Consider the following 27,686-nt stretch of genomic DNA (forward strand, 5'->3'; position numbering starts at 1 on the left):
TCAGTCATACCTGTGTCTTTCCTGACCTGTGTTCTCTTAAGACCTCTGCAGCCTCTCCACGTATTTCAGTGCCTCACAATCCCTACCAGTAAAATCTGGTTTCTCCCCACCTTGTATCTAACCTGAATCATCTCTGCTGCAGATTAAACTTGTCACTTCTTGTCCTATCCATTTTGAATTCAAAGAACAGGTCATTCCTTCTTGCAGCAATGTTAAATATTTGAAGACTATTCATGTGCTTCTCTCTTCCTAGTGTTAAATACTCACAATTTGTTAAATCATCCCTTCTTCATGGTGGATTTAAATCTTCTATGTAAACCTTAATTGGCCTGTCTTCTCAAAAATACTCTGTGACAATCCCAGTCATTAACTAATCCACAAACAGTTTAAACCCTTTGATCAGCATTTTATTTATATACTTGAGTAAAAGCATTCAATGCCAGCTAAACTGTCCGTTTGTACATCATTGTCTCTGATAGCCTTGTGCTGGTGTGCAGGCAAAGAACCTGCAGGGTTTTCTGCTGCTCCCTAGCTGCATTTCATTCCAAGGGAAAGGCTGGGTGCCTGTCAGAGTGTGAAGCTCAGAGTGGTTTGTTCCTTGGTTCTGTGGGACAGTGCACCGTGAAGGTTGTGCCTTCAAGACAGAAAGGGAGCCCAGAGACAGAATCATGGAACCATGGGTGTCTGCAGGCATCCAAAATACACACTGATAGGCACAGGAATTCGGAAGTGACATGTGCTCAGACAGGTGGTAGGCTGTGAAATGTCACTTGGTATTAGGGCCTTCTGGCGTGGCTGTGTTTGAACAGTCAGGTCATGCTTGGAGCTCAGCTACTGTACTGTGACTTGGATGTCCTTGAGGGGTATGGTTTCAGCTCCAAGGAAAAGTCAAGGAAATTTGTATTTTAGCAGTACATATGGGGGGAAGAATGGAAGGCATGGAATGTAATTCTCTCTGGATTTCTCTGTTGTAGGTGAGTGTTTTAACCACCTTGGAGCGGCGGTTCAACCTGCAGAGCGCCGACGTGGGCGTCATCGCCAGCAGCTTCGAGATTGGCAACCTGGCCCTCATCCTCTTCGTCAGCTACTTCGGGGCCCGAGGACACCGGCCACGCTTGATAGGATGTGGAGGGATAGTCATGGCCTTGGGTGCCCTCCTTTCTGCCTTGCCTGAGTTTCTCACCCACCAGTACGAGTACGAGTCGGGGGAGATCCGCTGGGGAGCCGAAGGGAGGGATGTGTGTGCTGTCAACGGGTCCAGCAGCGATGAGGGACCAGACCCGGACCTTATCTGCAGGAATAGGACTGCCACCAACATGATGTACTTGCTGCTCATCGGGGCACAGGTCCTCCTGGGCATTGGTGCTACCCCTGTCCAGCCCCTGGGAGTTTCCTACATCGATGACCACGTGAGGCGGAAAGATTCCTCCCTTTACATAGGTAAGGCTCCATGAACTTCTCCTCCTGGAAGGCTTTCCTTGTGGGCTGGCGTCTGGCTCTTCTTGCCTGTTTGATGCCAGTGGAAGTGCCTCAAGGCCTCTTCTCCATGTGCTGCTGGGCTGTGAAAGTGACTTGGCATGGGTGTCTCCATCAAGCAGCAGGGAAGCACAGTAGTGCTTGCTTATATTGCAGCAGTAGTAAAGGTTGACAGCTGTGATGACTGGGCAGATGCTCATTCCTTCTCTGGTGTTTGCCCAGATTGCTTTAAGTTCTTATATTGATGGCTCATGGCTCAGTTTTAGCTGAAGAATTTTCAAGTGGTGTGTGTAATGATGATTGACTTCTTTATTTTGGTTTTTTTTCCCCCCACATGATACCCTAGTTCTCATCCTGTTCCAAAGCATCTGAGTGATCACTGCAGTGTGAGGAGACTGAGAGGACACACGTGTTGTCACTAGCACTGTCACATTTTAGCAAGGAAGTGCCAGTTACAGAGTGGGTACTGCGGCCCAGGATGCTGTGGCAGGACCTTGATAATGTGATCCCTGTAACGGAATGGGATGTGGAAACTGGTGAGGTCTATTTTGAGATACAGTGAGCCTCAAGTAGAACTCATGGTGCTGGTGATCATGTTGCAAAATTCTTTCATATGGTTACGCTGTGAAATTTGCCTTTGATTCCCCAGTGAAGCATCTCAGTTATTGGGGTAAAGTGCTTGTGGGTACTGCTTGAGCAGTAGTTCCCCCTCCCAGCAGGTTTAAAGAGGATGTTGTTGGCAAAGTTTTCTTTGAAAAAATGTACCAGCTTGGCACATTCCTTTTTCTGTGGGATTTGTCACTAGGTGAGCTGCTCCAATGGAATAAATCAGTGGAGTGCATGCTGCCATTGTTGGTATAATCCTGGTGACCAAAAGTGTGCACTTGTCCCATCATCCCCACCTTGGTGTGACTTTCAGCTGAATGGGTGATCCTGTTCCCCTTTGGGTTTTTTTCCCAAAGATGTTTTTATCTAGTTTCCAAGCTGAGTGTGGCCATTGAGAGCACAGCTGAGCAGTCCTGCTGACTTTCAGAGTGCTTTTTAATGTCCTGGGTAGTGCAGAAGCCTGGTGGAAGGTCACTGCATAGCGTGGCACTCATGGATGTATTGCTGCTTCACTCAGAGTTTCATCTGTGTATTCAAAACATGTCCCTGCTTTTCTGTAGCTGGCCATAAAATCATAGTATTTCAGCATTTAGCTTTGTCCTTGGGTCATTACTCATCCTCACTTGGTTCTGTAAGTGTTTGTGAGGGATCCACTGGACAAAGAAGGATGATGTATAAAATACAAGATAATGTACAACCCAAAGGTGAATAATGAGACTGAATTCACTGGAGCAACTGTGCCAAAACCATAAATGATGAGCTGGAATTAAGAGTGATTCTAAGATTATCTATTATAAATAACTATATGGAGGAGCAGCAACTTCTTTCAGTCTGTTCCGTGGGCATTTTTTAAGCAATGCTTCATATCTTGAGAACAGGCTGGAGGAGGGTGCATGAGAGGAGGATTAGGAAGAGTGATTCTTCTTCTTCCTGAGCTACATTCATCTTGTATGCTAAAATAACGTGTTTAAAGTTGGCAGTTCAACTGTAGCTGGGAAAATGCTTCCAGAAAATTATTTCTGCTTACTATGCGCTGCTTTTTTATTTTTTCTGCAGAGATAAGGATGTTGTCTAACCGTATTTGTTACTACATGTGGAGTTTAAAAACAAACACAGAGAAAAAGCCACACCAAAAAAAAGCTCACCACGAAACCCCAAGCATTTTGGAGTTGTTTGCTTTCTGGCTTTAGCTATGGAAATCATAACCTGAATTTCTACATCTGAATTGTGGATTACAGAGGAGTGCCTGTGTATGCACACTCAACCAGCAATGAAGTTTAATTTCTGCCCTGTCCTAGCCTATAAATCACAGGTAGGGTTTCAGATACTGGATGATTAATTCATCTATCAACTTGCAATCAATTTTGCTAGTGAAAATAAAAGCTACCAGGAAAAAAAATCTATTCCACGAATGAATATAAATGGAGAAGTAACAAGTGGAAGTGTCATCTTACATTGGTGGATACTTGAGAGGGAGTCAGATTGCTCGGTTTAAATGTTGTTTGAGAATTATTTGCTCAGATTTGTCTTTAACTGATTATTTTTGTTGATGTCATCAATGCAGTTTTCAGTGGCCTTAGAAGAAAGCTGGCTGAGCAGCTTACCCACTTCATTCTGCTCTGTTTCACAGAGGAAATAACTGCAGAGTGGATACTGTCACTGTGCTATATTTATATCAGTTTGCTTTCTCATAATAGCACACTCACTCAGTGGGGGCCGTGTGTGACCAGAGGAAATGTTTTTGGGTAACTTCCCTTAGTTGAAATTAGGGGCAAATCTGGCATAGATTGTTCTCTCAGGACAGGAACTAATTAATAACAGTGATAATAGTCTGGCTGAACTTTGTAGAATGACTGGCTGCTGCTGAGAGATGATCAGATTGACCAGTTTGTGCGGTCCTTAGTGCATTGTTTATGTTGATTCTGTGTGTGCTGCATTGGGCTGGACACTAGCTGAGGGTTAGAAGCAGTCTCTCAACCTGACAGCTAAGCACTAGCCATAAATAAAAATCCTCATGTCCCAAGGCAGTGAATTAGATAGAAATAACTGTGTGCACCAACAAGAGGTTTTTTTTTTTTTCTCCTTCTAAGTTGTATGAAAGTTAAGTAGAGTAATAATATAATTTCTAATACAGTCACTTTGCAGTGAAATAACAATACAGTTCAGCTTCTCTGGTTATTTTAAAAAAGGTCCAAACCCCAAGAACCTCCTGCCTCAAACCTTCTTTTTTGTGTGTTAATGCTCATGTGTATGCAGAGGAATGCAGATGTGATACCATATGGAGTTTAAAGTGGTGCTTTGGCTTTAATCATTAGTGGAACTAATAGCATCTGTGGAGTGTAATATTTTTCAGAACACTGAAGCCCATCAGATTTTTCCTGTGGTTTCTCTGCAGCGACAGGCACACAGGAGGTTGTGGGCAGTGCACCTCTGCTGAGCATCCTTTGAAGTCAGGGGTTGCTCTGGCTTGTGCTCTGCCAAGGAGGTGGGGATTCTTAGAGTTTCTTAATTAGACAGGCAGGGGTGAGATACTACAGGAATATTTCTCTTCATGGGCTGATGGCTTGCAGCTTCATGTTTCTTTCTTGCACTAATGGCAGATTTTTTAATTTTTTTCTTTTTGCTGCCTGCAATGTGTTGCTACCAAACTCAAAAAAATTCTGTTGCTGTAGTAACCAGGCCTAAGAAAAAGGGGCTGTTTTGGTAACCCAGGGCAAAGTGAAGCAAAGAGATGAGTGTGTGAAAAGTACATACTGATGTTCCAAAGGAAACACATCTGAGCTGTAGCAGGGTTAGAAAGATCATGGCACCATGCCTGCTCTGGTTAATCATAGAACAGTTTGGGTTGGAACAGATCTCAGAGATCATCCAGCTCCCACCCATGCCATGGATAGGGACACCTTTCACTGGTCAGGAAGAAACTCTCCTCCTGTTCTCAGCATCTGACTCAGAGGTCATAATGCTGCCAGTAGCAGACAGAAGATGGAAAAAAATAAAGGAATTTTCTTAGCAGTTTGAAATTGGGGAAAATGTTCTGGTTTGGTGCTGGTTTGCTTGCTTCTGAGTCTGAGCTTGTATTTAATATTGGAACTCCCATCTAGTGGTTTCCAAACTAACAGATTAATTTTACCTGTGTGTTTATTGGCATCTGGCATAAGTAACTCCTTTGAGTGGAGGAATTCATCATTCCTACAGACTATGCAGGGCTTGTTACTGCTCCATCCTCACTGGTGTCAAAGGATTCCTTCAATTTGTGGCACTGTTTATTTTAAAGGAGTAAAGACTACTTACTCTACGCTTCTTTTCTCCACCCACTAATGACTCACTTGGCATTTCCTTTTTTAGTTCTTTCTCTGCTCAGTCTTGCTGAATTCTCTTGAAATCAGTGAGGACTTTGTCACTGGGAGGGAGATCAGAGCTGATACAAAGAAGGGAAAAAAACCTGATCTGACAGTGGTTGTATGGATTTGCTGCCTCTCAGATAAGCTTACAAGAGTTTTTTTGGTCACTGGAGTGCCCGTTCTGCTCCCAGCAGTGCTTTGTGAGTTCCATTAGAACTCACATCAGTGCACTGATGTGGTTGGTTAATGTTTTTAGCAGCCTGAGACACACCTTCTGGCCTTCCTGCTGCATTTAACATTTGCTGATAAAAGTTCTTGCATCTTGTCTGGGACACAGTTACCTACAGAGCAGAATGAATAGCCTCTGGGAGCCAGTATTTGATCTGGGACAATTAAGGGCTGCATTAAACAGAGGAAGTTGCTATTATTCTGTCTCCAGTTGATGGAGGAAATTGATATTGATGTTGGAAGGAGCCCTGCCAGATTGTGAGACTCATTCAGAAGAATGCTGTGCTGATCTTTAATGAATTTCAGAGTTTCTCTTTGCATTTGTTGAAGCTGTGTGTTTGGCATTGTGGGCACACACCCCACATATTCAGGCCCCATGACTTGGGGGCCTCACTGAATTGCAGTAATGTGAAGAATGGCTTAAAGGAAACCCAGAAGGGACAAGTCTTGAGTCAGGAAATGTGTGCTGTGGAGTGATGAGTGCTCCTGAGTTATTGCTGTGCAAGGGTGTATCTGAGCACAGCATCCTCTGGGGCACAGAGCTGTCCTTGGCCTGCTTCATGACAGGGCAGAGGAATGCAAAAATGGATAACTCAGCTCTGCTTAGCTGCTTTCTTCTGTCTTACCTATTTGGCCTTTTCTTTGTGTATTTTGGTTTTATCATATGGTTGTTCCAGCTCTTACCCTTGGTGTGAGAGGAGAACTCAACAGAATGGTGTGCTCCTACATCTGTCCTAACTAACCCTGTAAGAAAGATGGGACCCTGCATTGCAGCTGCTGGCTTTGACCTTTGTATTAGTGTGGGAATATTTTGCATGGAATTTGTAGAAGCACTTTTTGTTTGTGATGACAGAGAGAAAGCTCACTCCGGCTTCTGGTGCCTTCTGTCTTGCTTTAAGCACCAGCTCAAGATTTGCTGCAGTGAAAGACAAACATGTCCTAATTGGAATCTTGCTGTCTCCAGGGATAAATTTGTCCATTTGAAAAATCATTTATGGTAGCTTACGTCAGTCAAAATGATAGCAGCCATTGTGCTTTGGAGAAGGAAAAGCATTTTCTCAACTGACAAGAATTAAATCTGAGTTAGTATCTATGCTAGTGAGTTAATGGCAAGTTATCAGCATAAGCTGCTGAAATCAGAGTTTGAGTCAACATTTTGTGTGTTTGAGGTTTGCTGGTTTTGTCTCCACCTGATGAAAAGTCTCTTACAAGGAGGATGAAAGTGTTTTGATCAGTCCTATCCTTTCCAAAGCTCTCAAATTTCTTGCCATGTATGTCTGAACCCACATTTCTAAACCACAGGAAGTGGAATAAGTGTGTTTATAGCATACAGGTCATATCATCAGCCTTTTGAGGCCATCTGTTGATGTGTATTGATTGGAAGGCCTTTAGGACTCACCTGAGAGGTCTGTACAGCTCTGCCCATCCTGGCTGCTCATCCTTTCACTCCTCACAGCATTTCCCCCTCTCCTTCCTGTTGTGCTCGTTTGTGGTCTTGCAAGTAACGTGGGTTCTTTATCCACATAAGCCCTTCCTGCTGGAACATGCTTCTCTGAGCTCACCACCCAAGGCCCTGCCAGCCTTGTGCATTTTTCCTTTTAAAGCCTGTTTCATGAGCTCTTTTGTAGTGGATTGTGGCTGACTCCTATCTGTTGTATTTGCTGTGTGCCCACTCCATGCCCATCAGCTGCCTGGTGATTTTGTCCACCCCCACGTGGGCACAGAATCCAGAATTGTTTTTCTCCTTGCTGCTACAGGCAGCTTTATAGGTGTGGAATATTTTTAGCCCGAAGACGGGATTCTGCAACGCTTTTGTTCAGTGAATGCATCCTCCTACGGGTGATTTGGAGAGCCTTTCCTTCCTGTCACAGCCTCCCCTGGGCTGGGAAAGGCTCAGGATTAGCTCTGAGAGCTGCTGCCAGCACGAGGGATGTGATGCCTGTTCATTACTGAGGGTGTCTGTGTGAAGGATTCTCTGGTTGTCTCCCCCATGGACTGACTGTGATCAGGTGAAATTACACAGCAGATATCCTGGTATTAACCCACTGATCCATCCACAGCCGGCAGCCCTTTATAATTACAGCCCTTTGGGGAGAGATGGGTGTTCTCATTTGCTGTGTGTCAGCAGGGCTGGCTCCCTTACACATGTCCCCTTTTACAGTGCTGGTGGTAATACCCTGGAAATTAAATGGAAACACCAACAAGTGTGTAGGGTGTATTAGAGCACTAACAATAATCAATTAATGGGAATAACCTTTCCCACTGCAGGCAGGAAGGCTGTTGCAAAAAGCAGTAGCTGAATGGATGTATTTATTCAATTAAATAAATATATGCACGAAGTCATAACTATTGTGGGCTCCATTATTCTACAGCAATTGTTTCAGTTACCTTAACCTTCTGCTAGTAGCTTTTTTTCCCTGTTGTTATGAGCTGAGTAAATAAAGCTTGAGCCCAACCAAATGACTTTGTGTGAAAGCATATTGAGGGTGGGAGCTGTTTCCATGTTACTCTGTGCTCTCTGTGTACTCTGCAGCTGATTTTTGCCTTAATTGGGATTTGCTGATTCTGATGTCTTGTAAAAATCACTCCATTTGTTGAGTTTACTGGGTTTTTTCTGTGGTGTACTTTAAATAGTCATCAGCTGGGAGAACCTAGTGAGGTACATCATTCCTAGGACAGCCTGCCTAGTGCAGTGCCCTTGTCATTTAAATGGCATGTATGCAGAGTCCTGAGGTTCATAAAATTAATTAAATAGATTGGTAGGTGCTGAGTTGCCCCTGTCAGAAGCTGAAGGGTGTATTGTGCCTTGTTGATGGCACAAGCAGGAGTGGTGTGTGCCAGTCTTGGCCCTTCCTCTGGGAACCTGACCGAGACTCCCCAACCTACTGCACATAAATTGGGGCATCCGTGTTGCCCCAGATGTGCCCAGATGTTTTGGTTGCAGTTTACAGGGTGGCACTGCGGACAGCTGGTGCTCTGTTTCTTATGGTGAGACAAGGCACAGAATTTTCCCTTTTGCCAGCATAATTCAGGGCACTGGCTGGGTGTTACTTATCTGCAGGACATGGTGCTAGTGTGGGTGTGTAGGAGAATGCAGAGAAGTTCCTGCAAACTCTTTCACATCTGCCTCTCCTGTGCCTGGCTGTGGTGCTCAACCAAGTTTTCTTGCACTTGGAGAAGTTGCTGCAGGTCTGATCTGGGTTCTGGGTGAGCTGGCACTTACACCCTTTGTGTGCCAAAAAAGTGCTGTTTGAGTAACCTCCTAAAGGTGTTTGCTTTTGCAAAGTCCCAGGCAGTGCCGTGGCACAAACGTGCAGCTCTGCTGACCCACAGGCCTGGCAGCACTGTGCCAAAGCTGTTAAAGTGTGGTTTTAGCAGCCAAAGCTGTTAAAGTGTGGTTTTATTCTGGCTTGGCTGGGCACTGGAGACTGTGCAGGGCACTCCACCATCCCTCTGTCAATGACATGTGTGCCACTGTTTCATGACCCTCCTCATAATACATTTCTTCTCTATATCTGGTAGGAATTGACCCTGTAGTAGTGTAAAATCTTTATCCCTTGTCCTATTACCACAGACCCTGTTAGAATGTGTGATGGCCCAGCAGTATGGGACTTGTGGCAGAACTGTTGTGGGAACATCAGTACAGCATCACTAACTACAAATATCTGATTACCCCTCAGGCACCAGCCTGGAGGAAAAAATGTGGCCAAAAGTGATGGGTACCTTGTAAAACAAAAATAAAATTCCTCTGCATCCTTTGTGGTCATCTTAGTAGCCAGTGGAGTGGAAGCTCTTACTTGGTTTGGTGAATGTTGAAGGTTTATAACTTTATGGATTTATTTGTTTTGCATGAATGATACGTTTCCATACATCTGAGGTTATTAAGCACTTTCTCCTTGGGTTTGGAGAAATTCTTGCTTTGCTTTCTCAAATTTGGTTGTTTTGGTCAAAGTTGATGATTGCTCCCAAAATTGCTTCTTCGAACTTTGCTCTTCTGAAAGGACTCAGTGTTTTCTCAGATTTCTTTTTGCCAGGGTATGGCCATTCCATTAACTATGCTGCTAATGAGGTATTTGGCTTTTCCTAAGAGGGAGGCCTGCTCCTGCTAAGCCCCCTTTTGATTTCAGTAATAGGGATTTTGTATGGCGGAGACAATCCAAATTTGGCCCTTTATTTACCAGTTGAAATGCGAGATTTAGTTTCTTGGATAGAAGTTAAAAACATGTGACTTTGCTCTTTGACTTAATACCTCAGAGCTCTTGAGGGCAGCCAAACAAAGCTGTGTCTGTGACAGGGAGCAGGATCTGGCTAAAGGCAGCAGATCAAAGCAATAGTGAGCATTCAAATGCTCAAACTGGTAGAAGAGCAAGATGCTCTGTGCACCAGTTCTTTCCTCTCTGTGTCCCTCTGCTTACCTCAGTTTTTCCCTGTGGTATTCTGTGCACTCCTGCCCTCAGTGTTAGACAAACCAGTCCCTCTGTGACTGTTTGTACATATTGATGTGATACTGCTTATTAGAGTTTGAAAGAAATAATATTAGGGGGGAGAAAAAGACAACTGGGACAACTTTGCTGTGTTAGTAATTGCTGCAGAGACCAATTACCCATGTGATGAAAAACCACCTCTATCTTGTTAGCCATCAGCTACAACATATGGATGTCCTAATCCAATCAGGCTGATCATCAAAAGAATAAGACCTGTTAGAGAGAGCTTTTTCTCAGCAGACAGTTATAAACTGTGGGCTGGGGTTGGAGAGTGAAGGGGTGGTAGCATGTGAGAAGTGAGCTACAAAGTCCCCTGGTTGTGTTTCTGAGGTGTCTTGAGCACTGATTAATGCTTTACTGGCCTGAGCTGTCATTTCTCTGTGGGCTTTCTGTTCATTCTGGGCACTTGTGGTTTTGTGTGTGTGTGTGTGTTTTCAGTGTTCCCCCTCCTCATTTTATATAAAAACTCTCACTCCTGGAATGCAAGCCACAGATGTTTAACTGCATTTCTGTTATCACATCCTCTGTAAATGTGCTTCTGGGAGACAAGCACACTGTGTTGTAAACCACAGGAAGCAGCATTGCAGGAAACAAAATTATTTGCAGTGGTTCTGGGTGAGAGTTCTGTGAAGAGTTTCCCACAAGTGCCAGAGGGTAAGAGCTTTGTAGGGAGAGATAACACCTATTTAATACACACATGTTCATGCTTGGTGGAGCTTGTTCTGATCAGTGTGACTAATCATGCTCAGGAATATTTACATTTTGTTTCTCAGTTGTCACCTGATCTGGTAAAATAACATCTTATCACATCAAACTTTGCTTTACTTCATGTGTTAGTGAGACTTCCCTAGGAAATGGAAACACTCTCTTCTGTAATTGTATACCCCCCCTCATTGGGAGCTTAGAGTCCTGGAGGTACTTGATTTATAAGTAGGAGCAAAACTTAAATTAAGCTTAGGTTAAGCAAATACTCCTACTCAGAATGTCTCAAGGGTTATAAAACAAGTTAGTAAGAGGGTGAGAATAGACCCCAGGAATTCTGACTCCAGTGCTCTGCAATTGCTCTGAGAACTAAAGCATTTCACTGCATTCCTGCAAAGCAATGCATCTTCCATGGGTGCAGACATTCCATTCTTTTCAGCGTCAGAGGGGTTACAGATCCTGCCTTTTTGTCTGCTAGCACTAGCCTGCTCCACCTCTGCAAACCATGTTTAACTTGCCTCCAAGAGCTGGGTGATTAAACTGAGACCAGCACTGTCTTTGCAGAGTGGAGAGAGACTATTTACAAGAGCGTGTAGTGACAGGACAAGGCTTCAAACTGAGAGTAGGTTTAGATTAGATATTAGGAGAAATCTTGATTGTGAGGGTGGTGAGTCACTGAGAACTGGTGGATGCCCAGTCCCTGGAAGTCTTCAGGGCCAGGCTGGATGGGGCTGTGAGCAGCCTGGTCTAGTGGAAGCTGTGTTGAAATTTAAGGTCCCTTCCAGCCCAAACCATCCTGTGATTGATTTGGTGAGCTGCAAGAAGCATTTTGAAGACAGTCAGACCCCTCACTCTACTGTAACTCATTTCCAGGAGCCAGCAGCACAGGGATGCACATCCCAGGCTTGTCCAGTCCCCTCTGAAGCTCACTTGCAGCCTGCACAACAAAAATGGGAGCAAATTCCACAGTTCACTGTGGCTTTTCTCATCTCTGAGATAGGCTGTGCATTTTTTCTTCCCAAGACTGTTGCTTTCTTCAGTGGATGTTTAGGATTTTGGCTTTAAGGCTGTGAAGGTGGTGAAGTGGGCACAAAACTTCTCTTGGAGTAGAGATATTTTAAAATTGCACTTGCCTATCAAAAATCTGCTGAATTGGCAGTTGTGCCATCGCCCTGGTCTTGCAACATCCTACCACAGATAGGAGAGGAGTGCACATGAAATTCCTTGGACTGGTGAGAAAGTGGGCTGGGGAGATAAGGCACAGGCTGGCACAGCTGGCAAAAATCACGGCAGGGAATCCCATTAGGTGAAAAATACCGTCTTTAATGGGTTTTGCTGATGCATAAAAGACCTGTTGAAGTGAAAATTTCACATAAACAAGAGAAGTGAAAATGCAGCTGTGCTGCTCTCCAGATTGCTGTGCAAAATGCTCCCATGTGTAGCTCCCCCGAGTTCATCTCACATTCTGCACCCCCCAAAACTGTGGTAGCATGGAGATGAGAGCAGCTGAGTGAAGCTTTCTGAATAAATTAGCCTTGCTGTCCTGTGGTATTCCAAGTCTGAGTAAACAGAAGAGACACTCTGTGCCTTGAAATCAGCAAGTTTGGGTTTTATTAGCCCTGGAGGGGCAGTAAATTCTAGAGCTGAGCCAGAGGAATGAGAGTCAAGTAAGGAGGTGTAGGGCTCACTAAGGATATGCTGAGAAAGTCCTTGCTGCTTACTGCAGCCCAGGAAGGCAATTGGAAATTGAATCTACGGTGCACTGGGGAGCTCTTGGAGGTGGCTTAGGATGGGGTAAGGATTTGGGAAATCTGCTTGAGCAGAGGCAAGAATAAGGATGGTGGTGAAAGGGAGGTGGAGTGCTGATGTAAGCAGCAGCATATTAAACATATTAAGGGATGGGGGGTCAGCTATTGAAGCAACCAGAGTTAAGACAGGCAAGAACAAGGATGGTGGTGAAACGGAGGTGGAGTGCTGATGTGTGCAGCAGCATATTAAACATATTAAAGCTGGATATGGGGGATCAGGTATTGAAGCAACCAGAGTTTTAAGACAGGGGCTCAGCCAGTACAGCAGAAACATGGTATGGGCCATCTCCATTGATCTACAGAAATCTGGATCCTCACATCCAAAGACTTCCATTTTTTATTAAAATTCAGGCTCTTCAAACAATCAACACCCACCTGGGAACCAGGTGTCCTAGTGGAATCTGTGCTGAACGTGTCCTTTCTGGGTCACAGCTGCTGCAGGAGGGTGTTGGTGTGTGCCTCTCCTGGACCACAGGGTGCTCACATCTCCCTCCTCTCACGAGGCAGGCTGGTTTTGTGAATAAACAGTGTGGTTTGATGGGGAGTGTGGGTGGTGTCAGGAAGCCAGTGTGCCAGAAGCCTTGTTCCCAGAGAGATCCAGTGTTTACTGAAGATGCTAATTGCTGCCTCCAGCCCAGCGTTGTCTTCTGCCCGCAGCACAGCCATCAAAGGTGCTGATAGTGCTTTTGCTGGGTAAAAGGGTTGTAAGAAGGAAAAGAGATGCTCCTGAATTTCAGGAGTGCCACTGGCTGCTGCTTTACTTTTCTTTTTTTTTCTTTCTTTTTCCCCTTTTTCCCCTTTTCCCCTTTTTTTTTCCCTTTTTCCTCTTTTCCCCCCTTTTTTTCTTTTTTCCCTTTTTTCTTTTTTTCCTTTTCCCTTTTCCCCTTTTTTCCTTTTTGTCCATTTTCTTCCTTTTTCCTCTTTTTTCCTCTTTTCCTTTTTTTTCCTTTTTTCCTTTTTTCCTTTTTTTCCTATTTTTTTTCCTTTTTTTCTCTTTTTCCTCTTTTGCCTTTTCTTCTTTTCTTTCTTCATTCTTTTCCTTTTTTCCTTTTTTCCTTTTTGTCCATTTTCTTCCTTTTTTCCCTTTTTTCCTTTTTTTCCTTTTTTCCTCTTTTTTCCTCTTTTCCCTTTTTTTTCTTTTTTTACCTTTTTTTAATTTTTCTTTTCCTTTTTTCTTTTTTTTTTGGAGAGATTTTTGAGCCTGAAGGTTGCAAAGGAAGGAAATGCTTTTTGGGTTTTTTGGTTTTGTTTTTTTTAATGCCCCATATGGCCGTTTTATTAACTGGAAAACCTCCAGCTGAGAATTGGATGATGCTACAGAGCAAAACTCATTCCCAGCCTGTGGCAGAGAGTGCTCGTGCCTTTGAATGTGAGCCACATCTCCCAGCTAGGGTTAGGGTGAAAAATAAAAGCTGCCTTTGCCCTGTTTTGCTGACCCGAGGAAAACATTGTTGTTTTTCATGCTGGGGATGTTGAGCTTTTCAAACTAAATACAAACCTTGAACAACCGAGTTGTCAGCAGATCATCAAAGAGCACTTTGAGTTGAGGCTGTGGGAGTGACAGGTACAGCAAACCCCTAAGTTTGGGGGTTTTATGACTTTATCCACACAAAGTTAGTAGTAGAATAGGTACATTTTGACATTATTCCCTGTTTGTATGAGTGGATTTTTCTACTATATTATAAAAGAAACATTGCGAACCAGACTTGTGTAACTGTGATCTGCACTTCCCAAGGATTGGCTCTTTGATTCCTGCCTGAGCAGCATTTCTTCACTTTGTCTACAGATTTCTGTCCTGTCTCCCCTGCTGAGACAGAGAAATTACTTGCTGTCTGTAGTTTCTCAGTTGGCAAATGAGACTGAGAATTTAGAAATAGCTTGTAGATGTGTTTTTCGTCTTCTGTGAGTGTGTATGTTGAGGTTGCTACCTCAGTTTTCTGTCCAGGAGACTTGGAAACAGAGCACTTCTCCAGATCTGCATTTTCACTTGTCATTTTCTGTTGTGTGGAATGGGGAAAAGGAGGGTTGAGACCTCAGCCTTTGTTGTGAGGGTATCTTGATTTTTCCACAGTATCCTGCAGACTTTCTGTCTCAGAGGGATGCAGGCGAGAGGAATGGAATTTAAGTGGATCTCTTTAGATTCAAGGATTTTCTTCCCGGTCAGTTGTGAGTGTGGAAATGGTTTTTGATATTCGGAAGCCGACCTTTCCCACTGCACATCCCACAAGTTGTGCCTGTGGTTCTGCTGCTCACAGCCTCCTGGGCTGGATCCAGCTCAGCAGAGTCCACACTCACACCATCACAAGTTAAGGTTCAGCAGATGATTCATTGTTTTTGCTGCCAGCTTCCCTCTGGAGCTGTGCTAGGTAGCACAGAGCTCCTGCCTGCTCACCAAAGGTGATGTCGAGGAGTGAAAGGGCTGGAGGAGGTTTCTCAGTGGGTAGGCAGAGCTCCCTGTGAGCAGTGACTTGTGGCTTTTGCTTCTTTTCCCTGGAGATGCCTCTGGATGGGAGACAGCCTGCCAGAGACAGAGTGAATAAATAAGCTGTGCTCTCGTTACAGCAGGTGGATTGTATATCAGCAGGGTCCTCCCAGCAGTGTCTGGGGTGTGCTGCCAGAAGCTGAGATAACCTTTTGCTGCAGGAGCAGGGTCAGGGCTTGTGGTGGTGTTCACAGGGGTCCCAGGACAAGGGAAGAGAGAGAATATTGACTCCATGTTTCAGAAGGCTTGACTTATTATTTTATGATATATATTATATTAAAACTATACTAAAAGAATAGAAGAAAGGATTTCATCAGAAGACTAGCTAAGAAGAGAAAAGGAATGATAACAAAGGCTTGTGACTAACTGAGACAGCTGGACTGTGATTGGTCATTAATTAGAAACAACCACATGAGACCAATCACAGATGCACCTGTTGCATTCCACAGCAGCAGATAACCATTGTTTGCATTTTGTTTCTGAGGCTTCTCAGGAGAAAAAATCCCAAGGAAAAGGAAAGGATTTTCCATAGAACATGTCTGTGACAAGGGCTGTGTCACACCATCAGTGCCTCTGGGGACAGTGAGTGTGCTGGGTGGCATCTCTGGGGTGAGGCTGGTGTGCTGCTGCCATGGGGAGCTGGCACAGGCTCAGTTCTGCAGGGTCTGCACCTTCTGTTCCTTGTCTAACCCATGGCAGGATGGCACTGGAAGAGAAGCAGGAGGTCAGAGAGAAGCAGTGGAAGGCTCTGGATGAGAAGCAGGAGGTCCAGTATTGACCACTGAGGCTTCCTGCCTCCAGCCCAGGTTATGGACACCTTAGTCACAGCCTGTGTGCTCAGCACAAAGTGGCTTCAGTTGCCTGAAGGGACCTGTCCTTTCCTGCTGGCCACAAACATGTGATGTGAGGCTGTGTGTTGTAGCTCTGTTTTGCCCCAGGCTGTGTTGCTGCACGGGAATCAGCATCCCTTTTCCAGCCAGTTGTGTTCATAACAGCTGAAGGGAAGGGGAGATCTGGAGGTGACACTTCAATTGTTGTTTAACAGGCTGCTCTGTGCAGCAGGAGGATGAGGCACCTCCTGTACAGATTTCTCTCTGTTAGAGTTCAGATATAACCTCGAATGAATGAGTGGAGGGTCCATGGAGCTGAGTCTTCCTCCCCCATAAGTGCATAGGAAACAGCTGCATGTTAGGGTTTGGCACCAGGTTTGTTTCTGTGTCTCTTTCTGCTCTTCCTTAACGAGGCTTTTGGGGTTTAATTACAGTTTCTGCCTAACTCAGGTCCCCAGTGCCCATAGGTTCACAGTAGTCAGGGGAGAGAGTGGCTGCTCTGGAGCTGAGCTTGGGGGCTTGGGGCTCATCTCTGGAGATGCTGCTCTCCAGGAACTGCTCCTGCATCCAGGGCTGCCATCGCCTACCCAAGTCACTGGCTTTGGTTTTGAGTATAGGCGGTTAGAGTACACTCCTTACACACTTCAAACCCAGATTGTGCAGGATTACTGCTGGATAACAGCCAAATCCCAGGCAGTAGAGACTGTTTAATCACACTCCTCTGTCTCTGCTGGATTAACATAATTAATGTAAGCCCTTTTGGATGGGCGACCTGTTATTTGTCTGGTGCAGCTCTTAATTTGTGCGATGCTGTGCATATACCCAGCATGCTCTAGAAATGGTGATGAAGGTCTAATTCCACTTGCATGCAACTGTTAACCAAGTAAATCTCCATTGACAGACAAGAAGTTTACTATCCCTTCAGAGGAAGTTGTAGACTACTTATAAAAAATCAGGATGCCAAAGTGATATCGGAATGATGACTTTCCAAATTTCTTCAAGGGAAATTAAAATGTTCTTTTTTACTTTTAGTGTAATTTCTCTAGAGAGCAGAAAAAAAAAATTAGTAAACCAAAGGTTCATCAGTGCCTCCTGATCCTGACCAATTTCAAGGGTGACACAGAGCTAAATGCAGGGGAGGTAATAGTGACTGTGTCCTTGCACATCCAGCCTCAGCACATGGGACAGGGGCTGTGCCTTTTATCTTCTGCCTTCTGTGGTATCTGGAATCATGGCAAGAAGGCAAAAAGTGTTTCTCAAGCATATGACATCCATCCTATGGGCCTAAAATCCTGAGTTGTTCCCTCCTGTTTATCTGTGCTTCTTATGCAGGTGGATATGATCTAAACCTTAACAGGATACACTGGCTGCCTTTTATTTCCACAATTTCAAGGTTTTCTAGCAGCAATTTGGAGGGAGTTTATTTCAGAAAGGAAGAAAACCCAATAAAACAAGCCCTGCAAAAAACTAATCTAACTAGTCAAATATTTAACTTGAATAATAATTTCTGAATTCCAGTAGGCCTTTTGTGAAGCAGAAGTAATTGCAACATTCTGGGTTAGTTTTTTTTTTTTAATTTTTAATGAAAGTTAACTTCTGCTTTCGTTGTCCCAGGTTTTAACTGTAACCTTTTATATTCAGAAAAATCTCAGATATAATAATATATTTCATTATATAAGAAAATTATATATATAATTATATACAATATATTATATGTATAATATATAGTATATAGTATATTATATACTATATATTATATAGTATATATTATATATTATATATTATATATTATATATTATATATTATATATTATATATATAATTTCATATATATTATATATATATAATATATATAATATTTTCCTCATAAGGAGAAAAATCAAGTCTCATCAGTTCTGCTGGATTGTTTTCTAGATCTTGGCTGTACCCATCTGTGCAGAAGGCGAAAGCTTTCTGGAGCGTTCCCTGAAAAACAAACACTTGTGTCCAAGCCTGAAAATTAGTATGAAAGTGACATTTAGTATTTGGCCATGAGCTACAAAGGCTGTTATTTTCAGTGGGGCTCAGAGGACCCTTGGTTGGGCAGCTCTGCCCTGGGGTGCCCAGGTCCCCATTGCAGCCGTGGGAACTGGCAGCGTTCCTGCTGGGAGCTCTGCAGCGTGTCCTGGGCTGCCCTTCTCTGTCCTGCTTCTTCCACGTGCCCTTCCAGAAGCAAGAAGCCCTTGCAGGGAGTGCAGAACGGGAGATGATCACTTCACAGGCGCTCCGTGGTCGTGTGCTGCCTCTGATTTGTATTCAGCGCTAGTAGAACGCTCTCGTCACCCAGTCTGTGCTCACAAGCCTTATTATAACTAATGTCAAGGCATTTTCCTGTAATTTTTCTCCCTGGAGCCACATGGTGTAAGGAATTTAGGATCTTGTGTAAGTCCCAAATGCTCTGTGAGGGAGCACAGACGGCAGGAGCATCATTACACCTGGGCCAAAACCTGTGTGTGTGTGGCGGGAGGATGGGGTGTCTTATTTTTGAGGCCATGTTACTAAATATGAGACAAGTTTGATTTTGGGACTATTATATTTAAACTCGGTGACATCATTTGGTCCTTAGGCACTTCCCTGTATATTGTAGTTGCCTTTCCTTTTCTAGCTGCATGTCGGATGGTGAGACTTGCCTTTAGTCTAGGAAAAAATATGAGCACAGACAGCAGGAGCATCATTACACCTGGGCCAAAACCTGTGTGTGTTGGGAGGATGAGGTGTCTTATTTTCAGCTGCAAGAAGTCCAAGTCTTTCAAGGTTCATGTGGAGCATCATTTGCAACAGAATAAATAGCCTGGCATGTCACGTTTTACGCAGCAGAAATGCTTCTGACTTTCCAGCCCTTGGTATCTGTAACTCGCTTGAAAGAATTGCTGACGTCTGCCCAAATGCCAATATCTTCTCAGCTGCATGAACCTTAATATCACAGCTTAAGCCTTAGTCTTGGAGCTGTGCAGCACAGCTAAAATCAAACTGTGTTCCCAGCACTGAAGGAGATCCTGACTTTTAACCCACTGGCTTTTTTATTTATCTTCCTTCTGTGCTTGCTGTTGAATTGCAAAGTCAGTTTAATTCCAGGATTTCTAAATGGCATATGATTTCTACACCATGATGGCAGATCTCCTTTGGGCTGTTCATACCATCTGATGCTGGTGGCCTAAGCAGGGGCAGGTCAGCACAGCACGAAGCAGGGCACTGGTGTTGTATTTCCTTGTACCCTTTCTTTATTCATAATAAAACAGGCAGGTCACAGCAGTGCTTAATCTCCACCTTCCTGTTAATCTTTACATTGCTTTGCTTCAGTCTTTTTTCCTTTGCAGCTCCCTGCTGCTAAACTCTCTCCTTTTTCACCCCGAGTGTGTTTTGTGTGCAGCCCCATAGGCTTGGTGGCTTTGTCTTTGCCTTCCTGGAGAGATGCTCCTGATCAAGGCTCTGGCTCTGTGTTTTTCTGCCTGGGGGTGACTAATGGGGGATGTCCCATCCCACCAGGAATCCCACCAGGACCTGCTGTGTCACCATTCGGTCAAAACCACCCAGATTCAGAAGTTTAAAGTTGTTGAAAGGATTAAAGCTGGTATGGATTTGTTTCAGAGAGGGCTCTCACAGGCTCTGAATGCTGTAACCATTGCAATGAGACCTGTATTGGGGGATGTGATGGTCAGCCCTTTTTTCTTTTTTTCTTGCTTATGGTCATCAGAGATGAAGCTTTTAGGACCCAGCCCTTGAGACTGGGCATATAATGGGAGATGTCACCTCAGTGAGAGCAGAGGGACCTGATACCAATCATTGCAATTTATCCTCATTTTCCCCTCTTTTAAGTGGACAGTTTTTCTTGTGTTTTGTTTCTAATTACTAAAGTACTTTTTAACTTAGTAATTAACCTCATTAAATTCCTAAGCATTTTTAAGACTTCCTCAAGTCACATGTTGTGAAGGCCACTCACAGAAGGTTCCAGGCTGTGACTTAGAGCTATTCAGGATTTTGGGATTTGGGGCTGACCAGTGTGGACCAGTTCACCCCAGAGTCCTTTGCCTGCCCTGGAGGAGAGGACAGAAGTGGTCTGTGAGTTTTTTTTTAATTTTAATGAAAGTTAACTTCTGCTTTCGTTGTCCCAGGTTTTAACTGTAACCTTTTGAGGTTTGGTCCTGGTGCCTGAGGTCTAATTCCCCTTGAGCCATGCAAGGAATTGTTACTGCTGTTCCTGCCCATCCCACGCACTTTGTTCAGTGTCAAAAGTAAGGTCTCAGAAAATAAAATTAATTTCATCTTGGTGCAGCTATTGATGTTACACACTGCAGGAAAGCTCTTTAAGGAGGCCGTCGACCTTCATCCATGTGGAATAAGTGCTGAATAATGGAGAGCTTTCATATTTCCACAAAAAGAAAACAGCTTTTTAAGTCAACTAGAGATGTTACAGACCAGGAGGAGGAAAAAAAAAAAAAAGCCAAACTGCATTAGGAAACAGTGGGCAGAGTGTGCATGAGGACAGAGCAGCAGCTCCCTCCGTCTGGCAGGTGCTGCTGTTTGCAGAGGCCTTTTGTGAGCACATGGGACTGCACTGACCTGTCTCCCATAGCACCTGCAGACTTTTACAAGTCACTGTGTTCAGCTTTTCCTCCTCTCCAGCCCAGAGACCTGCTTGGTGTCTGCACTGCCGAGCCCTGCCCCAGGTTTTTCTCTCTTTCCTTGGACTGCATCACATTTCGTGCTTCTCTGATGTCCTCTGGTAACCTGTGGTGTGCTTCAGCCGTTTATTTAAGGAAAGAAATGCACCCTGAACAATTTATAGATGGCCTGTTTTGTCTCCCCACCTGTTCTTGAAGAAACATCATGTTCTGGGAGCAAAGAAAAAAGCTCTTGTTTCCTGATGGTCTCTTAGTGAGGCTGTTTAGAATGGCCACTCAGGAGAAGGATCCTTCTCCCTCACCCTGCCTGTTTTGTGGGGTTTGCCTAAACTTCACCACCCTGTTGATAATTGGGGTGCTCAAAGCCTGAACTGCTTGCAGAATTTTCCAGATTCAATCCCTGCCTAATGCATCACCAGCTAAATAACTGGAAATATCCATTTATTTCTCTGTGTCACCCCATGAGGTAGGAGCCTGTAAGAACTTAAGATCTTACATGGAAGTGGTAGTTTTGAATTGACTACACAGAAGAAGCAAAATCCACTAAGAAAGGATGGGAATTAAGACTCCCACCCATCCCTTTGAAGCCATGTTACTGAATTTGAGACAAGTTTGATTTTGGGACTGTTATATTGAAACTTTGTGACATCATTTGGTCCTTAGGCGCTTCCCTATATATTGTAGTTGCCTTTCCTTTTTTCTAGCTGCATGTTGGATGGTGGGACTTGCCTTTAGTCTAGGAAAAAATATGAAAGCCAGAAAACAAAAGGCAGTTGTGGTTTCTTCTGTGTGGCTTTTTGTAGTATTTGCATGCTCCTGGCAGTGTGACAAGAGAACAAACAGCTTCCTTAGCACAGAGCTGTGCTGAACAAGGTCTGAGAGAACATAACAGGCTAACAGGCTTCCTTGAGAATGCTGAGTGAAGGTACAAGGAGAGGTTCTCATCACATGAGAAGAGGAGCTGATGTTTGGACCTTGGACAAAAGAAGCTATTAAAATTTTGGCTTTCTGACAAAGCAGCAACAGCTCCTGTGTCTTTACAGTTCTTGAGGACTAAGCAGCCATGTCCAAGTGCTTCAGGGGGACACTTGCCAGTGTGGCTGTCCCCGAGCAAGGGGGACTGGTACGTGTGGAGTGGAACAGGGATGTCAGAGAGGTCCTGGATGGACAGACAAACTCTGCACCCCTAGCAAGGTAACCAGGAGCCATTCCTGTGACTCTGCTTGCTTGCAGCAGCAGCAGAGCTGGGTTTGGCTCACTTCCCACAAGTCAGTGAACTTCACTTTGCATCTGTTTCCACAACATGCAGAAAGGAAAGGCAATAAATATTTATTACTCTCTAGCCTGGATCCAGGTTTTATTCCTCTTACTGTTCTTCCCCTGCTCCTGTGACAGTTTATCTTGTGGCTTTGGAGTTCTCCAGCTTGGGGAACATTGAAGAAGAGTTTGCAGGAGGCGCTGAAAGAGGCCAGTGCCACCCTAAGAAGCATTGCTCAATAAACCTCTCTAATGTTTGTCTCCTGGAAGAGAGGCAATTATTTGCCTCTGCCTTTCCGCTTTGCTGGTAATTACAAGCTCTCCTCTGGCATGTCAGATGCTAATCTGCCATTTATCATTGCACAGCTCTGCAGAGCACCTGGAAGGGGTTTGTGAGATGGGAGCACTGCACGTCCAGCTGTGGCCCCTGTGCCCTCTGCAGTGAGTCACCCTGATCACACTTTGAAAAACCCTCCATTGCAGGAGTTTAGGGAGAGGGAAGAAAAACTTAATCTTTCATTGCTTAGATAATGAGTCATTCTTATGAAATTCATGGTGCATTAGGAGCATCAGTGTTCTCAGGAGAGAAAACCAAGAGAAGTGAGACTTTTTATGCAGTATTGACCTTCTGTCTTTTGGAGTTTTTTCCTCATGGAATTAAAATGCAGTTTCTTTACATCACATGAAAAATTAAAAAATTAAATCGATTGCAGTGAAAAGGAAAATAGAGAGTGTCATATAACTACCTACCCTTCCTCTGTGTATACCAGTGGGACTTATTAGTTTGGGTGCAGATCTCTGCTCTTGGTTTGAAGGCTTACACTTTTCTTTCTAAGTTTAAAGAGAAAGGACAGTATCTTTTGCTGAGTCCACAGAAGCTGCTGCACACCAATGTTTTGTGGAAAAGCAGTCATAGATTTTTGGCTCATCTTGATTTTTTTCCCTCTGGACAGCAAGGAAAATGTTAAATGGTGATTTTATTCCTTTAAATTGAGGGAAGTTTGTGTCCATCTTTCTCTGGTGCTTCTGAACTGTCCTTCCTCTCACACACATTTGTGCCATGGGTACTGGCAATAATTCAAGGATTTCTGTGCTACATTAAATGTGGGGACAGCTGGGGCCCAGAGTCCCTCTTAGCCTGTCTCACATAGTAACCAGCAGCAAATGCTCAAGTGTGGAAAAATGCAAGGATGATCCTCTCCTGGGTATCTGAAACCAGTTCTGGCTGGTCAGTGGTTTGGTGGCTCCATCTGGACCATTGCCATATTAAGTGAATCAAATTCATCTAACCTGACTGTGGGGTGATTTGTATTTCAGGCCTTGAAATATCCTGCAGCAGCAAGTTCCACAAACTAAATTCTTGTTTTTAGATCTCTTTGATGGCTTCTGCCTGGGTACCCACAAGCCCTGACAGAATAGGAGTGTTTTGTTCATCTCATCCACACAATTTGATAATCTTAAGTTCCCAAAGCAGTGGTTCTGTCCTTCCATATTTCCATTCCATATTTCTAGTTTCCTTGTCTTGTCTGTCTCTTCTAGTTCTTTTCTATTGTTTCTAAAGCTGGATGGCCAAATGTTCACATTTGATATGATACAGGTTTGCTCTGGAGTTGGATGGTGATATCACAATGACTTCTTCCCTTTTTAATTGCCTCCCTCAAGTTCTGCAGAACACATTTGGAGAGATTTTTTTGGTGTCAGGATGGATTTGTTTGTTTATTTGTTTCCTATGAGAGTGTAATTAACAGCCTGAGCATTGTCTAGCACTGAGACATCCTGGCACATCTTCACAGCCCCTCGGTTGTGTCACTGGGTGGGGTTGGTTGACAGGATTCCAGGAATGTTGTCCTTTCTTGTTGGACCCAAGGCCTTGTACAGCATGACTCATTTCTTACTGAGATTGTGATAAGTACTCAAGAGTTGCTAAACTGGGATTTTTGAACAAAGGAAGAGAAACAGAGAGGGAGAAGAATGCTGTAGGCAGAGGCACGGTCTGTGTGGAGGTGTGTCTCTGAATGAAGGTATTAAAGCTTTGTACAGTACGAAATTGGTTATGATTTTGAAATCAATGCACTGAAGAGACAGAGCCTCAAAACTTAGCCTTACACCTGTATTCCTGCTGCAGTAAATATTTTTTTGTAAAAATCAATGGAGGGAGCCTACTCAGCAGTGTAAATTCTGTGTAATTATTGAGCAGAGAATTATGGTTGTCACATATTGATTCCCCCCTGCTTTGTAAGAGCTTCCTCTATTTTCCAGGGCTGAATTGCAGTCAGTGTTGGCATTAAGGAACTGGGGGAAGGACAGAACATGCTGCTGCTGATCAATATGTGGGCAAGGGGCTGCGTGTGAAAATGCACGTGTGTGTACACAGATTGCTTCAGGAGCATCTGACTCACATAAACAAAACTGCCCAAGGACTGGAATTTCCTTCTCTGACCCCAGAAAGCTCAGCTGCTCCAGCAGTTCGTGTGAGCTCATCTTGAGCCATTGCTTCGGGGACAGCCCTGGAGATGGGCACTTGTGCAGTTCTCCTCCTCTGCCACCCCCCTGTCAGAAATGTTAGAGCTGTGTTTGTCCTCAGAGTCACGCTAGGATGCTCATATGGGATTTTAGTCTGCTGCTTCCCTTCTTCTCAGAAGTGTTTGAAGTGCAGAAAGTGAGTAAAACATTTCCTGGACTGCAGGAACCTGAAGGAGGACGTCCCCTTTGTGCTTCAGTTTGCTTTTGTTTCAGGGCCAGAGGATTACATCTGCCATCTTGGGATGGGTTGTTAACATCACAGAATCACAGCTCCCAGTGATCCATCCTGAGGAGCTACACGGGATTATTCTGCTTTTAAACAAGCAACTGCAGCTGCTCAGGGGAGCGTTTTTCCTTCAGCTGCGTTGTGTGCCAGAGCAATTTGAGTCCACTAAAATGAAATGCTGGTTAGGGATTTGTGACAGAGTAGCAAAGTCATCCTTATTTTCAAATTCTCAGGAAAGGCAGGTGTAGCTTGCTCAGAGAGCATCCTGTCCTGAGCTTCAGGTCACAATTTGGTTTTACACTGTTCCTTTGGAACATCACAGAAACACTGGTGGAGCATCATACTGAAACTCCACACAGTGGTTGGAGATAAGGAAGGACTACACGTGGGGGTATGTGCAAGATCAAGCATTCTTACAGAGCAAAAAAGTCAGTATTTCAAGGGTTAAAAAAAAGAAGGGGAGAAAAAAAGCTTTAAAAGGAACTATGTCAAAGTTCTGTTTGCTTGGAACATTCCAAGGCAGCAGCAAGGGTTTTTCTAGGGTTTGTTTCAAAATTAAAGATAGAAAGAAAAGGGACAATTTCAGTTCAGTGCACACCTGTTAATCTTCAGTCCTGGGATGGAAGGGCTGCTGTGCTGATGCTGTTCCTCTCACCTGCACCATCCTTCACTTTGCAGGAATGTCACCATCTCCCAGCCCTGTGGTCGTGGTGGAGCTTTGCCTCCCAAAGCTGCCCTAGTGCCACCTCTTATTCTGACTGCGTAAGTTTGCTGTGCCTGGTGAGATGGGGACCTCAAACCCTTCCTGGGGTTCCAAACAGGTGCAAACACAGCAGCACTGGGGTTGCTCCAGCCTTACCCTGCTGGGATGCAGAGCCAGCGTGGGATTGGGATGGGGAAAGGAGTGCTGGTGAGGCTCTCTTGTATGCCACAGCTTTAAAAAAACCCCAAAGTTATCACTTGACCTTGCAAGTTTAACCTGTTCTGAAGAAGTTTTGAAGTAGCTGCTGTCTCTGAGGCACTTGAAGCAAAACTGGTTTGTAGTTGAGAAGATCCACAGCTATTTTGGGCAAGCTTTGCTTTGCTGGTGCAGGCTGGCAGCACAGGGTGGGCTGCAGGCTCTGCTCCAGGATAAATGCAGCAAACACTCTGTACCAGGGGTTTAACTGAAAGGCAGCTCCTGCCCACAGTGTCTCATCCTGGAGTGCAGGATGGTTATTGATGCAGCTTCTGCCTCTGAAAAGGGGCTGGGGAAGGGAAAGCCTCCTGTTGTGAATGAAAGGATGGCAGCAAACTTCCTAGGGCTCGCTTCTGATTCATGTGAGTGTTTCTGAAGTGGCTGAGAGGAGGAGAATCCTTCTTCATAGCACTTTCTGCAGCTCTTTGTTTCCAAATGCAAATCTTGCATTTTAAATCTTGGATTTGGGGAGGGTGTGAATTTAAAAAGAGGAAAAAAAAGAGAAATTTGTTTGGTTTCCTCTTTATTCCTGAGGAAGTGGAAGAAAACTTGTACAAGACTTGGTATTGCTGCACTGAGCACTGCTAGGTGTTTCTGGGAAAGAATGAAGGGCAAGCTTTTCTGTAACTGCAGGAAATAATGTGTACCTTGTGTACAGTAAAGCATGGATAACTTCCTTCCTTCCTCTGATTGTGCCAGAGCAAAAATGGATCACTTGTCTGCCGGTATCTCTTTAGCCAGTGTGTTTGGGTGTTAGCAAGAGAGAAAGCCAGGTCAAGGATAAAAATCCCACACTAATCCACTGTCTATTTAATTTCAGCTAAACCCTCCTCTTTTCTGCCTTTTTACCTCTGTGGGGTCAGCAGGGTGGCTGCTGCTTTACTGTCGTGTGTTGCCTTCTGCGTGTTTTAACCTGATAAAACACCCTGCATTTCTGTGACAATCAGGCCACAGCATCTCCCCATAACCCTCATTGCTGCTGGGCTCCTTCTGTGGGGTCACTCCAGGTAACTGCAGTGTTGCTGCACAGGCAAATCAAAGCAACATTTGTTGAGTATTTTTGCTTTGGCTCCACATTTAAATCCCTTTCTCCTTCTGTCTCCTGGCCTCAGCCTCAGGCTGCTTTGCAAGCCTATTGCAGTCTCACCTGCGGCAAGAGGGACACTTAGTCCTTTCTTGATTGTGATTCCTTTTTCTTCTGCAAATGTTATTTAGAGATCTTGTTCCAGTTTTTGAAATTACAGCCCTTATATAAGGTCACACAGTTTCCAATCTTGTCTGTGTTTTGTACAGACCAGTGGGACTTGCCACCTAAAAATCATTTATGCCCTATTAGCCCTTTCTTAATGCACCTTTTACTGACTGGTAGAGAATACAGATTTTAATTGTGTCCAAGTCTGGAAACCTCCATTGCTGTTTGATTAGAGGAAAGAAATAAAGATGGGAGGGTTTTGTTGTTACAGTAAGTAGAGCAAAGCAAGCCACTATATACACTGAGCATTAAGGGTTATTGCAAGAAATACCTTATTTCAGGTACAATACTTAAATGGGAAGAAATTCAGCTTTATGAGAACAGAACAGGCTGAAGCAGAGCTTTGCTGCCAGGTTCCCATCCCAGAGGACTCTGAGGCTCTGTCCAAACTGCTCAGCGAGAAAAGTGAAAACGTGCTGATCTCCATGTGCCACCTTGCCACAAAAATGTAAAGAGAAAAATCTGAGAATAACACACTTGGTGCTCATTTACTGAGCTCTGCTTCCCACGCAGCCAGCCATAATGAGCTGAAACAAAAGGATCAGGTGAGTGGGAACAGGCTGCCAGGGAAGGAGCTGCTTCTCCATGGCCAGGGAGAATTGGAGGGAGGAGAATTAAATGTGTTTGGAGGACTGAAAGGCTGCACTCCAGTAAAGGGAGAGGCAGGGAATTGGGAATGCAGGCTCTCCTCCTGCCTGGTAGCTGTTTTCTAGGGGCTCTGTAGCCTCAGGGCTCAGGGAGAACTTTTGCTTGTCTGTCAGGGCTGCTCTGTGGTGCTTTTACAACTGCAGGAACTGCAGAGCCACAGGGCAGGTGCTCCCTGCATCCCTGACACATCATCCCTCCACCTGGG

The 27,686-nt window shown here is 44.4% G+C and overlaps 1 protein-coding gene across 1 annotated transcript in view; it reads left to right on the plus strand.

Moving 5' to 3' along the window:
- Positions 1-27,686, plus strand: part of SLCO3A1 (solute carrier organic anion transporter family member 3A1) — a 140,431-nt gene that overhangs the window by 22,103 nt on the left and 90,642 nt on the right. The window contains exon 2 of the mRNA XM_064722719.1: positions 975-1,440. Within this exon, the coding sequence (XP_064578789.1) occupies positions 975-1,440 (466 nt within the window). The remainder of the gene's footprint in view (positions 1-974; positions 1,441-27,686) is intronic.

Source organism: Zonotrichia leucophrys, chromosome 10 (genome assembly GCF_028769735.1).
Source record: "Zonotrichia leucophrys gambelii isolate GWCS_2022_RI chromosome 10, RI_Zleu_2.0, whole genome shotgun sequence".
Taxonomy (NCBI): Eukaryota; Metazoa; Chordata; class Aves; order Passeriformes; family Passerellidae; genus Zonotrichia; species Zonotrichia leucophrys.